Below are 17,861 nucleotides of genomic sequence, written 5' to 3' on the forward strand. Positions count from 1 at the left end.
CCTGGCTCAGTGCTTCTCATCTACCATGTCTTTAGCTACTTCAGCTAAAAGAAAACACCTAAGAATGTGTGTGGGGGAGGAGGGTGGAATAATGCACTTTTTTAAGCTTGAAGGAATAGTTCCATAGCTAATTCTTCTGTATATCGAGTTGAGAACCACTGAGTAAGTCAATAGAAGCCTTAAAAAAAAAAAGTCACTGGTAATGAGCTTTTAACTAAATTTAAATTCAACATTCCAAAAGCAGCCTGAAGCTTTTGTCCTAATATGGTAGGCAGTTAAACAGACATGAGCAGGGCAAGATGGGCCGAGTACAGGTCAACAAGGCAGAAAGCCCCGGGGTACCTAGCAATGGACAACTGTAGGGTAGGACCTCATCTCCAGGATGCCGTATCTCCTCCCTAGAGATAACATCTAGGCCTCAGTTGTGTTTCAGCTCCAGGTCCAGAAAAGCAACAAAACCAGACAAGTGACACCAAGGGTGACCTCAGGACCAGCTATATTGACCAATGACCCCCTGCCCTGGCTCCAAAAATGACCCTAAAAGGACACACTTGAAAAGCTGATGAATACTCTATTGGGATCCTCTCCTGGGATCACTCCTCAAAACCCCTCGGAAGGAAGACCCAGCCTGCTCTCCCTCCTGAGTGCACACCTGAGCCTTTCCCTTCTCTCTTACTCCCCCAGGCTCATTACCTACCTTCACCTGCCTCTCTCCTAAACTCCAAGGACTTTTTTTTTTTTTTTTTGCCTCTGCAACTTGTCTCCTGAGTCCATTTCTTCTACCACTCACTTCTACCTCTATGACCTTCTAAATAAACATTCTCTTACAGTTTGAGTCTTGATACTGAATTCTTTCCTAGCCAGAACTCCAGTACCAAGGTTGCTGAAACCAGGTCTAGTCTGACCCCACTGGGCTAACACCTGGGGTCTTTCTCACTACCACCAACACTATTGCAAATGATGAAAACACACACCAAAGACAAATGATTCCTCTGTTGATTGATGATAACTGGCTTGCATAAATCACCAGAGACAAGAGCTAAGCCAGTAAATGGGAATATAGCCTCTTCCCCATGTATTTCTTCTGTTTAATCAATCAACTAAAAATAATCCAGAAGCCTCTTAATAAAGCTATAGGATATCTGTATATAAAAGTTTTAAAGCAAATTAAATTGACTAGTCATAATTTCAGTGAACTAGTATCCCTGAGAATGGCAAACCGTGGCTCATTGACCAACAGCCTGTTTTTGTAAATACTTTACTGAAATATAACCCTGCCCGTATATTTAAGAAAAAACTGCCAACAACTACTCATATAACTTAACAAAAGGAAGATAAACAACCTAATCAAAAAATGGGCAAGCAACTGACCTAAATAGATACTTTTCGAAAGAGGACATGAGGAAGGCCAAGAGACCTATGAAAACATGCTCAAAGTCCCTAATCATTCGAGAGATGCCAATCAAAATGACAATGCAGTACCATCTCACACCTGTCAGAATGGCTATCATCAACAAATCAACACATGACAAGTGCTGGCGAAGATGCAGAGAAGAAGGAACCCCCATGCACTGCTGGTGGGAATGCATAATGGTGCAGCCACTGTGGAGAAGTTTGGAGTTTCCTCAAAAAATTAAAAGTGGAGGCCCAGGGCCAGCAGTTTGCTTTTCTGGCAAGGCGGCGCCTCTGCTCCTGCCTGCGTTGAGGGTGGTCCCCAGGCACCTGGGACCAGTGGCCAGTTCTGCAGGCAGGGACACCTGGTGGCCGTCGGTGTTGATGGTGGGGTTTCTGGTCAGGTGGTTAGGAGGTGCCCGGTGGCATCCTTGCCCCCTCAGGGGGGTGAGGGCATGAGCAGGGGGGCGGGTTGAGGGGTATGGGGGGGTGGATAAGGACACATATGTAATACCTTAATCAATAAATAAAAATAAAATAAAATGTGCAATTCAAAAAAAATTGCCAATTCTGATCTAAAGCTGTTCTCCAACTTTGTTGTGTATCAAAGTTACATGGAGAGTTAATAAACATAGAAGCCCAAGCTTTTTATTAAGTTCCCAAGTAATTGAGATACACCAAAATTTGAGAACTGCTCTAGATCAGTGCTTCTCAAACTTTAATATGCACATAAATTACCTAATGACCATGTTAAAATACAGATTCTGCTTCAGAAGGGTCTGGGGTGGCGCTTGAGTCCTCTTTTTTAAATAAGCTCCTAGGTCAGCGTTTCTCAACCTGTGGGTCGCGACCCCTTTGGGGGTCGAACAACCCTTTCACAGGGGTCGCCTAAAACCATCGGAAAACACATATATAATTACATATTGTTTTTGTGATTAATCACTATGCTTAAATTATGTTCAATTTGTAACAATGAAATTGGGGGTCACCACAACATGAGGAACTGTATTAAAGGGTCGCGGCATTAGGAAGGTTGAGAACCACTGTCCTAGGTGATGTTAGTATTGCTGATCAATGGACATTCTGAGCAGCAAAAATCTAGATCAGTGCTTCTCCGATTTGGTTGCACATGAGAATCGCCTGGGAGCTGTGCAAAGTACAGATGCCACCCCCAAAAGTTTTTATTTACTTGGTCTGGGTATGACCTGGGCACTGAGATTTCGTTTTTAAGTTCCCCAAGGGACTCTAATGTGCAGTCTAGTTGAAGAACCTTTGCAGCACATCTCATCATCTCAGTAGTCAGCTAAATTTAAATACTAGTGGAATTCTCAACATAACTTACTTATTCCCTCTATATAGCACCCAAGATGGAAAAAGGCTGCTAGCATGACACATATAAACATGCCTAGGCTTCAGCCAGCAGACCTATTATTCTCCCAAGTTGTATCCTCAACTGTGATCGTAAGCAAGTTACAAATCTAAGCTTCAATTTCTCCATCTAATGAGGATTAGAACCCTGGAGATAATCGTAAGAATAAAATGTGAGACTATTTGTGAAGGTGGTTTGGAGAGAACTGCATCTTATAAATGCACATATACACAAAACCCATGAATGCACTCTGCTTACACTGCCTAAGAGGTACATATGTCACTTTTCCCTACTAAAGCATATTGAAATAGCTGTAAATGTGGAAGCAAACAGTTGGATTTCTAACGAAGTGCTTAATGACACAGTTCCAGGAATGCAAGTGTCATAAGAAGGGAACTGAACAACTGAAAGAGTAGCAAAGGGTTACCAGCTCCAGGAAAAAGACAAAGGACTGTCTTTTCACAGTGTTGTCAGCACTGCTTTTTGTCATTAACTTCAAATACACTTAATGAAAACATGGAGGAAGATTCGCAGTTGCAAGTTATCAATTTTGCACAGAAGACTGTAGGAAAGAAAGGATTCTGATACCAATAATAAAAACAAACAACAGAGCCCAGGCATAGAAAGGAGTGGCATGGAGTTTAATTTGGAAGGCAGAAAGGTTACACAATGGAAGGGAGAAGAGGTCATGTAAATAAACGCTCAGTACAAAGTTGTTTTGACACAGAAGCAAGGGAACTTCTCTGGCTCTCCACCAGCATACCAAATCTGAGCCAGAAGGCAGTGGAACTCTGAAGAACATCCATATGTCCAACAAGCTGCCATCTCAAGAGCTCTTCTCCAGGGGAAATAAAAAAGTGAACCTAAAAGAAAGAAGTGGAAAGGTAAGAGGAGACACCCGAGGTTTTTTAAAATGTCTTATGACCAGGCCCCAAATCCTGGGCAATATTTAAGCCAGGCTAGAGCCAAATATTTTTCACCAAACATTTTATAAAAGAATCCTTAAAAAGTAATGTTCAAATCTGAATTCCCAGCACACCAAGGCAAAGCTGACTAGGAACTGGTAGACATGGGTTCTGACTCCAGCTCTATGATTAATTAGCTGCACACCTCTACGTTAAGTCCCTCTAACCTCTCAGGTCCAACTCCTAAGAGGTGAAAAGGTAGCAATTTAGCCTAAAGAGCTTCTCTGGATCTAGAAAGCTTATAAAGCATTAACTTCCAGTTTGGGGGAAGAATGAAGGAAGAAAGTATTCAAGAAAGTTGAGAAAAATTCTCAATCTCAGATTTAACAAAGGAAATCCAGAAGAAATATTTTTTTTCATTTACAGATAAGTTTATTTAGAGAAAGAATGTGGAGAATAACTCCGAGAAGCATCCACATTGCTACTAGAATCAGATGAGACTGAGATCTGGTAGCTGTGAGGTGGAGCCCAGCGGCTTCCTTCTAGTGCCTCCAGGGTAGTCAGAAAGTAACCCCTTTGGCCGGTCCGGTGTGGCTCAGTGGTTGAGCATTGACCTATGAACTGGTGGTCATGGTTTGATTCCTGGTTGGGGCACATGCCTGGGTTGTAGGTTTGATCCCCAGGAGCCATGCAGGAGGCAGCCGATTAATGATTCTCTCAAATCATTGATGTTTTTAATCTCTCCCTCTCCCTTCCTCTCTGAAATCAATTCTTTTTTAATTTTTTTAAAGAAAGTAACCCCTTTGCCCTACGGGCTTCAAAATCTCTAGCCATAAGCAGCCACCTTTCTTGCAGTGAGCCATAAAAAATACTGTAATATCTTTTTTTAATATATTTTTATTGATTTCAGAGAGGAAGAGAGAAGGAGGGAGAGATAGAAACATCAACTATGAAAGAGAATATCACTGATCAGCTGCCTTCTGCACGCCCAACACCGGGGGGTCAAGCCTGCAACCCAGTGAATGTGACCTGACCGGAAATCGAACTGTGACCTCCTGTTTCATAGGTCAATGCTCAATCACTGAGCCACGCCACCAGACAAAATACTGTAACTTTATATGTGTGTCATGACTTTGAAAAAGATTGGGAAATACTGCAGAAGTGCTGGCTACCCCAGTAGGTAAAAAGGCACCACCTTATTTTGTGTGTTGGTTCTGATCTGAAGATTTCAGCATCATAGGTTTAAAAAAAAGATCTTAGACTTCTAGCCAGAGTGCTTTTATTTCACTAACAATGGCATTTAGAGAAATGCTACATAAGTGCAGAACATTCCTACATCACTGGAATTGTGATACGTGTAAAGAAACAACAAAAAGTATCCACAATGCCAAACAAGAACAAAGAGACCTATTAAAACTCACCTTTTCACTCCAAGTTTCTTAAAAGCAACAAACTATGAATTGATATGATATCAGTTCTAATGGCTGACATGAGAGAGAACTACAACATAAGGTTATTTCAGTGAAGAGCTTTGACACTTTTACAATTATGAAAGAAATCCTAGTTTAGTATAAAAGTTGTTTTGAGATGCTCTGATATTAAAATATTTAAATCTGAAACACTAGAGCTGGTCTATCCAGAAGGCAAAAATGACTCATAACAGTAAGTCTCTTTGATAATAGTTTTCAGAAAATTCTATTTACAAAGATATGCTCTCTTCTTTTAAGGCAAAAATATATTTACCAGACAGTATTCTAAAAGCAGAAGTTCTAGGCTTCTTTGAAATGTTAGCTCAGTAAAACTGGACTACTCAACAGCTCAGAATAATGGTTTCCACTGCTAACCCAGAAATAAAGGTTTCAGGAAACTAATAAAATTTCCTCCTCTGATATCAAGAATGTAAAATGAAAGACACCTACTGAGAAAAGTTAGCATGACTTCTTCAGTCTGTTTCACTCACGCAGAAAAGACAGCACCACTTGATCAGTCTATTCTAATCATCTTAAAAGAAAGCAAGGCACAACGCAAAGAACTGTTGAAAATAATGACTCTCTGTATAGATACAAAAGATAATGCCAGGCAGGGTCATTTCTATTTGGAATCTGTATTCCTCTCCAGCCCCATCTCTATTCAGACACTAGCTCTGAGCAGATATGCTCAAATACTGATTTTTCCTTCAAATCCAATCTCATCCTGGATCCTGGTAACCCAATTAAAACTGAAAATAGATAAAATGTGAATCAAAGACCATTCTGCAGAAATTCTGGGTTCAAAGCTCAATTTCAATCACTGCAATTTCAAAAGGCACAGACTGTATATTTCTAAAACTGAAAGGAGCATTAGAGACCAGCTAATCTAATGCTCTCATTTTATAGATAAGGACACTGCAACCGGGAGCTGGACAAATCTGTCCAGAGCGGCTCTGTCCACACCATGGCCACTCACCAGAGGTGGCTATTTAAACTTAGTTAAAATTAAATAGAATTCAAAATTCGATTCCTCAGCTGCTTGGCTTCATTTCAAACATTCAATAACCACATGTGGCTGGTGGCCACCACACCAGGTGGTGCAGCCCCAGAACATTTCCACACAGTGGAGAGTCCAGGGTCACCCTCTCAGGATAAAGTCAGTTCTCTTGCATTTCCTCTGGATCTTATTAAATGTGACCAACTTCGCAGGAACATTTTAGATAGCCTGACTTCATCTTTTCTTATCAACCTCTCTATTTCTTCCCATTTAAAAAAAAGCAAGTTTAATATTTTTAACAAAAACCTTCTAACAAGACATATACATATTTATCATCTAAAAGTCTTTGAACATAATAGAGAAGGGAAATAAAATTTTTGAGTCACAATGTCAAGTTCCCACTAGGTCACTTATTCGCTTCAGGGCCTAGACAAGTCAACTTAAATTTCACAACGGTTTAATTACCTCATGTGTAAACAGGAAGACTGCTATTTGTCTACCTCCATCAGAGAATGGGCTGTGAGTCACATGAATCAGGTGTGTAAAAGTGTATGAGGAACGGATGTGAGTCCTGCAAGCCTGGTGATAACTAATACATTTTATAAATATTTTTTTAATTTTATAAAAGGCCTTATATAAACATCATGCATTTTGATACAGACAGTCACACTTTAACTTTCCTGTAATGAATGATGGGAATCTGATAATATGGATAAAAGCCAACAATTGAAGAGGGAGGAAAAAAAACCAAAGCCCAATTGAGGATCCATACAAACAGCCAATCCTCCTCAAACACAATGGGAACCCATGAATTCTAGTAATCAAAGGCTTGAACAGCTGCAAGAAAATGATGAACATCCAGTCCAATCACCTCACTGTGCAGATCGGGAAACAGGGAGTGAAGGACAAGTTTACTTGTCATTCCACAATGCAAGCCTTCCCCCTTCTAGTCATATGTTTATTTTTGCCTTGGCTTCTTTCTCCACAGAACTTTCCACATGTCTTAGCATCTGCATGACTGGTGATACAGCTATTTTATATAGCATTTTATTGCTGTTAAAGATGACTTAGTCATCATTCACTCATTCAACAAACATACATTGTTACTGTTAGCCTGTGCTAACCCCTGAGGTCCCCAACCCTCAGTAGGAGACAGGGCAGTGAATCAAAAGTTTCATAGCAGTGTATTAAGTACAGCACTCAGGCATGAATACTGGACTCCAGAGCCCCAGAAGAGGCTCCTATGCAACCTGGGACCAAAGATGACTAGGAGTAGGAATCATCAAGCTACAAAAAATAAAGCAAATAAGGCAGGGAGTTAGGACAAGAATGAACTTCACAAATCTCCATTCTCTCTCTCTCTCTCTCTCTCTCTCTCTCTCTCTCTCTTTTTCTCTCTCACCTCTCTCCCCCCCTCCCTCCCTCCCTCCCTCCCTCTCTCTCAACTTTAAATGGACCAAATACAAAAGAGACCTCAATCACCAATTAGAGAGTCAGCAATTAGTGGGGTTTTTTAAATATATTTTATTGTTTTTTTTACAGAGAAGAAGGGAGAGGGATAGAGAGTTAGAAACATCGATGAGAGAGATCAATTAGCTGCCTCCAGCACGCCCGCTACTGGGGATGTGCCTGCAATCAAGGTACATGCCCTTGACCGGAATCGAACCTGGGACCCTTCAGTCCACAGGCCAACGCTCTATCCACTGAGCCAAACCAGTTCAGCAGCAATTAGTGTTTTATACTAAATACAACTAGCAGATTCAAGGTTTTAAGAATAATAGGTAAAGGATTAATCTCGCCCTCTGAGGGAAAAAGGGGGCTGAAAAAGATTATGCTGTGTTTAGCTCGAAATATGCTCTACAAATTTAGAATAGTTCCTTTTTGGTGGCTGAACCTAATTCACTATAAAATTAAGTATCAAAGAATAAATGAAATTTAAAACACAGCCCCTCCCTGCCCTAGCTGGTTTGGCTTAGTGGATAGAGCATCAGCCTGAGGACTGAAGAGTCCTGGGTTCGATTCCAGTCAAGGGCACATACTTGGGTTGTGGGCTTGATCCCCAGTAGGGGGCATGCAGAAGGCAGCCAATCAATGACTCTCATCATTGATGTTTCTATCTCTCTCTCCCTCTCCCTTATTCTCTGAAATCAATAAAAATATTCTTAAAAATCAGCTCCTCCCAACAAAAATAAAGATTATTGCCAGTGAGAGGTCATGTTGAGAGCAAAAACAGGTCAAGAACAAACCAAAAGGGAGCTCTTGAACTGACAAGAAAAGGAAATAAACCCTGCACAGGATCTTCCCTGTGTGACAAAAGCCTTGGGGCACTTAATGGCTCATGGCCTTTATGCCTAACTCGACACTGCCCACTTCTGGACAGAACGTAAAGCAACCCCCACCCAGCATCTAGGCCCATTTGGACCTCTGCTGCCCTCCTGTGACTGGAAAATATATGTTTTATCGCAAAGATATCAGGAGCTTCTTCCCCCAAACTCAACTTCTCTTATGCTATGCAGTACAATCTCTCAGCAGAAGAAATATATAATCCACTAGGTGGCAGTAGAACCTAAAGAATAATATTTACATTCCTATCCTGAAATTCTCTAGATTAGTATACTTCATTGATGAATTTGAAAAGCCAACAGTAATTGCATATTTGTAAATAGTACTGCTTGTCAGTCCTTATAGCCCCCTTGCTCCATCCAGGATTAAGCACTATGAATTTTGAGAGACCTGTGATAGAATGGCCTCCATTATAAAAACAAAGCAACACTAACAAGGTTTTATCACAAACATTAGCCAGTCTCCACCAGGCTGAGCACACTTCCAAGCTCAGGTATGACCCTCTGAGCCCATTTCACTTTATCCTCTGATCCAGGGCCCAAGTCCAGGAACTTTCCTCCCAAACTATGACCTAATGGTAGCTATGTCCCTCTTTTCTTCATTTCCCTTTGGGGCCCTGAGATTCACTCTGCCATTTTTTTTTTAATGGCCTTAAAAGAAGTGGGGTGAGTAAACAGAAAACTGAATGTGCCAAGCAGGCAGTTTAGAAAAATTAATTCGGTCAAACTACTTGTAGTTAGGGGGCAGTACAATCCCCTAACTAATAAGGATGAGTCCAAGATTTGACTCATGTACATAAAATGAGTGGGGAATGAAGTATGGTAGCAATCATCTCAGGTAGAAACTATAGTTTAACTTTAACCCTGCTGTTTGGCTTCTGTACTTATTTGCTTTAACAATAGAAAAGTTATTTTGATTTTCTGAATTATATAAATCACCCCATTCGATTGAATACCCTATTGATTGTACTGTGACTATCCCATTGGTTGTGGTCATACTGGTCTTAGAAAGCACATTTTCCTTTACCTGGAAGAACAGCACACTTATCCCAAGGCCAGAGGGCTCCAGTTAACATGTCCCTCTTGACTCAGTGTTCTGGAGACCCAAAAACTGTAATTTAGATAACATGAAACTGCTTCTGCTTCTGCTTCTGTAAACTGCTTTTTTGTAAACCAGGTTCCTCGTTCGAGACCCGAGGGCTCTAGATAATGTGTTTCTGTCAATTCAGTGATCCAGAGACCCAAAACTATAATTTAGATAACATGCTGCTTTGCTTCTATAAACTGCTTTTTTGCAAATCAGGTTCCTCATTCCAAACCCTGGGATGTAATCAATACCTTTGTGATCTTTGCCTCTATAAACCTGGTGTTTCAGCCATCTTATCACTATGAGATTTGGGAGAGCAAGATGCTCCCTCATAGTCCCGGATTTGCAATAAATATGACTCTTTAATTCGGAAAAAAAAAAAAAAAAGAATTGCACAAAGAGATATGAACAAACAAAACAAAATAATTATAGAAAGTATATAAATTTTTACATATTCTGTATTATGCATTCATTCAAAAAAGATTTACCGCCATTAAGTACCTGAACATCACTGACCATCATTTTAAATGTGCATGAATTCTCCCAACTCAAAAGCTTACTAGGAGCATTTTTCACTTTGCATTTACATTTTTATGATAATCTAAAAAATACTGAATCTATTCTTGACCACTGGAATACCCATCTTTAGGCAGTGCTGCCAACTGAGTAGCTTTTACCACAGCATTTCTCAAAATACCATCTTTGGACATGCTTTCGGGAGATAAAGTCTAAAGTTTGGTCCTCGCCGATTTGGCTCAGTGGATAGAGCTTCGGCCTAAGAACTGAAGGGTCCCTGGTTCGATTCTGGTCAAGGGCACATGCTCCATTGCGGGCTCCAACCCCTGTGTGGGGCGTGCAGGAGGTAGTCTATCAATGATTCTCTCTCATCATTGATGTTTCTCTCTCTCCCTCTCCCGTCCTCTCTGAAATCAATAAAAACATATTTAAAAAAAAGAAAAGACTAAAGTTTGGAAAAGGTTGTGTTTGATAGGTCGAGGCATGAGTTCTGGCTGAAAAAACTGCCAAAAACTTCTAGTCTTACAGCAGAGGGAAGGAAATGGTTGGTACTAGAGAGGAATTCAAAGGGAACTTCAGCTGAATCCACAATGTCTATAATCTGTTCAAAATCCACTAAATCCAGGTGGTAGACACCTGGGTGTCTGTTTTGTTCTCAGTACTTTTCGGTATTTTTTAAATTGTCATAATAAAAACAAAGAAAGAAAAGCTTGAGGGGGAGGACAGTGAGAAAATAACTGTGGTAACTCTTTTTTTTTTTTTAAATATATTTTTATTGATTTTTTACAGAGAGGAAGGGAGAGAGATAGAGAGTTAGAAACATCGATGAGAGAGAAACATCGATCAGCTGCCTTCCGCACACTCCCCACTGGGGATGTGCCCGCAACCCAGGTACATGCCCTTGACTGGAATCGAACCTAGGACCTTTCAGTCCGCAGGCTGACACTCTATCCACCGAGCCAAACCGGTTTCGGCTGTGGTAACTCTTTAAATGCACTTCTTTAAATCCTCAATAATCAAATACCTTATAGTAAACAACCTTAAGCAAAAATGGAATACAAAATTTTTTTGAAGTCAGACTGGATTATCAGACTTCATAGTTACAAGATTCCCAGCAAGCCTTTCCAAACCTGTTTCTCATCTATAAATGGAATTAGCAAGCCTATCTTCATGAGGTAATTTTGAAAATAAGACAGAATGAGAAGCACTTAACGCTTGGCCTACAGTGAGCTCTCACTACCTGTTAATGTTAACTTCCTTACTTCTGTTTTTTAACTCAATACCATATCCGTTTGATTTGCCTGTTTCAGAGTAGCTGCTTGTTTTAAATGTTACTCCCAAACCCTGGCTGGTTTGGCTCAGTGGTAAGAGTGCTAGCCCACAGACCGAAGTCAAGGGCACGTCAGGGAGCATGTAGAAGGCAACCAGTCAATGTGTCTCTCTCACATCTATGTTTCTCTCTCTCTTTCTGTCTCTTTCTCTGTCTCTCTCTTCCCTTTCTCCCTCCTTTCCACACTCTCTAAAGACCAATGGAAAAAATACCCTTGGGTGAGGAATAAATAAACAAACAAACAAATAAATAAATAAAGGTCACGTCCAAATTCATGCAGAAGCAGTACCCTACAGATGTTCATTCTTTTTTTTTTTAAAAAAAATATATTTTATTGATTTTTTACAGAGAGGAAGGGAGAGAGATAGAGAGTCAGAAACATCGATGAGAGAGAAACATAGATCAGCTGCCTCCTGCACATCTCCTACTGGGGATGTGCCCGCAACCTAGGTACATGCCCTTGACCGGAATTGAACCTGGGACCTTTCAGTCTGCAGGCCAACGCTCTATCCACTGAGCCAAACCGGTTTCGGCGATGTTCATTCTTTTTATACCCAACTCTCAATGTACATGGCAAGTATCAATAATGTTCAATCTATTTCGTTCTACCTTATGAGTTGGTATAAATATTGAAAACTCACTTGGAAAACTGTTTTCAAAGTGTTGTCACATTGCACATAGAACTGAGTTAGAAGCACATAAAAAGGGCAAATGATGTATGTTACAAATTGACAGTACAGTAAAGTATATGTCAAATAAAGGATCTCTAGGAAAACCCCTGGGCAGTCCCCCAGGGAGAACATACTCTCTGAGATGATTTAACACTGCAATCTGGGATGGGAAGATTTTGCTGCACCTTGGGACCATAATTCCCAACTGAACAGGTGGCTCTAGGTTGTTAAATAGTCTGCACTACGCAGTTTCTGCTGAGCCTGCTTTTTTTCGTCTGTTTTTGTCATAATTTTGAAATACTAAGCTCTCTGCAGCAGGGCCCTCCTCCAATGATGACAGCCCTAGGAAATTATTCTCTATGATTTGGTATCTCCCTGAGCCAGAAAACCTTGAAATGTTTGTGCTGTCCCTTTCTTAAGCATACACATGACTCATTTAGAAAAAAATAACTTGAGAAATTCAGAGTAAGGCAATCAGAAGACTTATGACCTTCCCAGCAAAATTTCTATCAGGAAGCCCAAGAGTTAGTTACTCATGATATCTGCAGGCGTAAGGTCAATGGTGGGTCAGCTTTCTAGCTGTACTCAGAGTTATCATTGGTCAGACACCTTGTCTGCTGCCTCTGCACAGTGGCTCCCTTCTCTAGACTTCCACAGTACACTGTCCACATCTGCAGTGTGGCTTGAACTATGCTGTATTTAACTGCTATAAGGTAGCAGCCATCTGTTACTTTTCTTTTGTGTTTCCAGTAATAAGGCATTGACTAGCACATAGATAGAAAAGGGGGAAGGGGGAAAGACAACTGAAGGCCTGATCAGTTCTCCAAAGAGTTAAATTGTATTAGAATAGCAGAAAGAAGTGGATCCAAACTTTTTCACTGAAATAAGCAACCTCTACCTCATCAAAAATGAAACCTTAGCCCTGGCCGGTGTGGCTCAGCTGGCTGTGTGTCGTCCCATGCACTGAAAAGTTGCTAGTTCAAATCCAGGTCAGGGCACATGCTCAGGTTGCAGGCCTGATCCCCCGTAGGGGTGTGCAGAGGTAGCCAATCGATGTTTCACTACCACATTGATGTTTCTCTCTCTCTCCCTCTCCCTTCTTCTCTCTCTAAAAAATCAGTAAAGAATCTTTGAAAAGCAAATGAAACCTTACTTAACTAACAGAACTGTTTTTCATCAATAATAAAAAAGGATCTATGTAATATAAGTAACTAATTAATTCATACCAGAAATTGAATAGTCATTGCCCCAATACTGCATTCACTTAGTACATGGTTGCTCTAACTCTCATGTCAGTTTTCTGATCAGTACAAAAATGATAATTTTCCAAGTAGTGACAGAAAGAAGTTGGTCCTGGAATAGTCTTGCCCCAAATAGGATAACATTTCCTCAGATTCTCTTTTCTGTACCACCCAGTAAACAATACAACACTAAATTTTGTAGTGAAAAGGCAAAGAAGTTCTAGCCAGTTTGGCTCAGTGAATAGAACGTTGGCCTGCAGACGTGAGGGTCCTAGGTTCGATTCTGGTCAAGGGCACATGCCCAAGTTGCGGGCTTGATCCCCAGTAGGGGGTGTGCAGGAGGCAGCCAATCAATGATTCTCTCTCATCATTGATGTTTCTATCTCTCTCTCTCCCTCTCCCTTCCTCTATGAAATCAATAAAAATATATTTTTTAAAAAGGCAAAGAAAATAGTACATTCATTCATCAGTAGCTACATAGGATACTGGAAGAACACAAGACCAACAGCATCACTGGTCTAAGGCACTATTCGGCAATCACTTAGCTATGTGGCCAGGGAAGGCCACTGAATTATTCTGGACCTCTGTTTCCATACATATAAAATAAGTGTTCCTACATAGAGTTTGGAAGCACACATTATTTCTTAGAGCTTTTGGATTCTGCTTGGAAGGGAGGGATGGAAAGGAGGGCATACCATACATAAAGGAGAATACAAGCAAAGAGGGCTTTTCAACTTGTTCAAGAAAAAAACTCTAGCTACAGTGCTGTTTTATATATGGAAAACCTATATAAGAATTTGTTTAGGGAAAAAAGCTCTACTGCTAAAAAAGGAAAAATGGCAAATAAAACAAATGGCATATCATCCTATATTCTAAAGCAGAGGTCACCAACCTTTTGAACCTCACAGACCACCAGTGGTCTGCACACCACTGGGTGGCAACCGCTGTTCTAAAGTGTTCTCCCAAACTAATCCAATTTCTCCTTTTATTTCTACGTTAGCGCATATATTAACAAATGGCTACTATCTAATTCAGCATATACTGGATGTCAGTCAGGTGTAAGCACTATACTAGGTACTACAGGGACAATGGCCCAACATTTAAAGTCATCTAAGATCAAAATCAGAAATAAATTACAGAGCAAATCTAAAAGCAAAATCTACAATTTTTGTCTCTTCTAAGACCTCAGTTATTTTCATGGAGTTATTGGTGCAGAAATTTATGTATTAGCTACAGGCAAGCTCCCATTTTGTTATCTTAATGATTTGCAAAACAGTGAGAAGAGAAGGCAATGACCAAGAGTGGCAGCACTGATGATTCGGGATGAAATTAATGCATACTTTGCAGACTGATGAAAAAAAATTCTGCAAAAACGTCTTATCAGCAATGTGGGAACCTTGCCAGCCATGATCAAAACCAGCCCCATCCAATTTCCAGTTCTAAAATCAACATGATGGGACAAAGGCTATGATTACCACTTACCTTCGTCTAGTCTCCCACTCCTCAATTAAGCAAATAGGAATGATTCATCCAACGAAGTTCATGACAACAAGGTGCAGGATGGTGCTGGCAAAGAGAAAATCAGCAAAGGCTCGTTCCGGGGAGATGCCTTGGAAATCCGCTTTGTTCTGTGGGTTGATCTGTATTCTCAGACAAACTACACAAGAAGCAAAACACAAAAATTATCATCTAAAAGCATAAAACAAATGACTGCTAATGAACACATACATACCCAATGACCCAACAATTCCATTCTAACAGGTATGATAACCATGACAACCCCAAACTGGAAACAATTTAAATGTCTATCAACAGTAAGATGGATAAGTTATAGCATATGCATACAATAAACACTACATATGCAGAAAGAAGAGGGGAAATTGGAAGAAAATTGGTAAAAAGGTACAAACTTCCATATAATAAAAGCCTAATATGCTAAGTGACCAGTCGTCTGGTCATCCATTCAACCAATCAAAGCATAATATGCTAATGATATGCTAAGGCCACTTAACCACTCACTATGACATTCACTGACTACCAGGGGGCAGACGCTCCAATCGGTAGGTTAGCTTGCTACTGGGGTCTGGCCGATCGAGACTGGATCAGGACTGAGCAAGACAGGCCGGACACATTCTGGAGCCCTCCCAAGTTGGCCTCCCCAGCTGGCCAACCTCCTGCATCCCTCCCCAGCCCCAATTGTGCAATGGCAGCGTCCCTTGGCCTGGCCTGTGCCCTCTCGCAATCCAGGACGCCTCAGGAGATGTCGGAGAGCCAGTTTCAGCCAGATTTTGCAGGCCAGGACGAAGGATCCCACTGGTGCACGAATTCAAGCACCAGGCCTCTAGTCCAGTTATAAAATAAGTAGTTACTAGGAATGTAATGTACAACATGATGATAATAGCTAACACTACTACATGAAATATAAGACAGTTGTTAAGCGAGTTCTAATCACAAGAAGAAAATTTTTTCCTTTCTTTTTTCCTTTTTATTGTATCTATATGAAAAGATAAATATTAATTGAATCTTTATAGTAATCATTTTACAGTATATGTAAATAAAACCATCATGGTATATGCTTTAAATTTACACCGTGATGTATGTCATAAAACTGGAGGAAAGAAGGGGCTCAGCAAAAAACAAAACAAAAATCTTCACAACATGGATAAATTCTACAAATATAATGTTGAGCAACATAATACAGACACAAAAAATACACACCATATTATTTCATTTATGTAAAGCTTAAAATAAGGCAAAACCAACTTATGGTAAAATATAAGCCAGGATTAGTGGTTTTTCTCTTTCATGGTAGGGATGACTAATAAGATGCAAGGTAGAGGTCTCTAGAGTGCTGGTAATGTAGCTTGACATCAAGCTATAGAACTCATCAAGACAGGCAGATATGGTAGGGGTGGGAGTTGCAGGGTACTGAGCAAAAAGAAAAAAGAAAACTCATGGACAACAGTGTGGTGATTGCAGAGGGAGGGAGATGGAAGAGAGCATAGAGGGGATAAATGATGATGGAAAAAATAAAGATTAAATTTTAAAAACCCATCAAGTTGTACACTTAAGTGTTATGCACTTATTTGTGAAAGGAAAAAATATAACCTCATAGAGTTACGCTAAAAAGAAAGGCTTACTCAGAAAGGAAAAAAAAAGTATATAAAAAAAAAATTAAATTATAACCTAGAAAGTAGTTGAGGGCAGTAACAATGGCGCTGGGTTGAATGACAAAAAGTTATAAAACTGTAAATTTTTTTCAACAGATAGTGAATATTGGATAGCAGAAATTATAAACATAAAATGCTTATCTGTGAGGACCTCATAATTGTAGAAAATCTTTAATCTCAAAAAAGGCAAAAGACCTAAGCTACATTAACTTGACAGAGAACTCTCCACTGCCACATTCTACAGCCTTAAAGATTCCAACATGATACATTAGCCACAGTCACCATTTGACATGAAAAGGGAGCTCCAGGAATACACTTTCCAAAAATATCTTTATGCCTGTGATAAATGATTACACTGCTTAAGAAAACTCAAATTTGCTTCAGGCTAACATCCATCCCATCACTAACTAAGAAAAGGAAATGAACTGAGATCTAATCCAAAGGTCAGAAAACTACCAGTCTACTTCTCCATAATCCATCACCTCAGCAACAATTTCCATTATGCTAAAACATGTAAACACTGTAGAAGCACCACTGATCTTTTCAAGTACCTGGACCCTTCAAAATATAAAGGACAGTGACTAAAGCAAGGGCAACCAATTAAAATCCTGCTGTGGAAGGAGTACAGATTGGTTCATGCATTTCAGAGAACTGGCAATACATTAATATTTAAAATGTTGGTACCTTTTGACTATGGAATTTCTTTTATAGAACTAGAGGCCCAGTGCACAAAAATTCATGCACTTGGTGGGAGGGGGGAGCGGGCCCTCAGCCCGGCCTGCACCCTCTTGCCATCCGGGAGCCCTCAGGGGCCTAAGCCGCAGTCTGGCCTCCCTCCGGGGGAGGTGACCGGCGGGCCGATCAGGGGACAGCGCCTGCCGGCGAGCAGCCGGCCCTGCCCCCCAAACACCCCTCCACCACCACCAGTTGCCACCTCTGCCCACCCTCCCCTGCACCATCCCCTCCCTCTGCCCGCTGGCACCCACCTTTGGGAGGGGGGAGCGGGCCCTCAGCCCGGCCTGCACCCTCTTGCCATCCGGGAGCCCTCAGGGGCCTAAGCCGCAGTCTGGCCTCCCTCCGGGGGAGGTGACCGGCGGGCCGATCAGGGGACAGCGCCTGCCGGCGAGCAGCCGGCCCTGCCCCCCAAACACCCCTCCACCACCACCAGTTGCCACCTCTGCCCACCCTCCCCTGCACCATCCCCTCCCTCTGCCCGCTGGCACCCACCTTGGCTGGCCCACTTGCTGGCTCCGCCCCCTGCTGATCATTCTGCAATTTGGTCATTTTGCATATTAGGCTTTTATTATATAGGATAGGATGACATTCTTTTTTTTTTTTAATATATTTTATTGATTTTTTACAGAGAGGAAGG

At 41.0% G+C, this 17,861-nt stretch overlaps 1 protein-coding gene across 1 annotated transcript in view; it reads right to left on the bottom strand.

The window, feature by feature from the left end:
- Positions 1-3,381: 3,381 nt before the first annotated feature.
- The window catches only part of DAD1 (defender against cell death 1), a 25,569-nt gene continuing 11,089 nt past the window's right edge, over positions 3,382-17,861 (bottom strand). The window contains exons 2-3 of the mRNA XM_006776761.2: positions 14,802-14,976; positions 3,382-3,624 (exon numbers count right to left, since the gene is read on the bottom strand). Of these exons, the coding sequence (XP_006776824.1) occupies positions 14,846-14,976 (131 nt within the window). The 3' untranslated portion in view covers positions 3,382-3,624; positions 14,802-14,845. The remainder of the gene's footprint in view (positions 3,625-14,801; positions 14,977-17,861) is intronic.

Source organism: Myotis davidii, unplaced genomic scaffold (genome assembly GCF_000327345.1).
Source record: "Myotis davidii unplaced genomic scaffold, ASM32734v1 scaffold1949, whole genome shotgun sequence".
In the NCBI taxonomy this organism is placed as follows: domain Eukaryota; kingdom Metazoa; phylum Chordata; class Mammalia; order Chiroptera; family Vespertilionidae; genus Myotis; species Myotis davidii.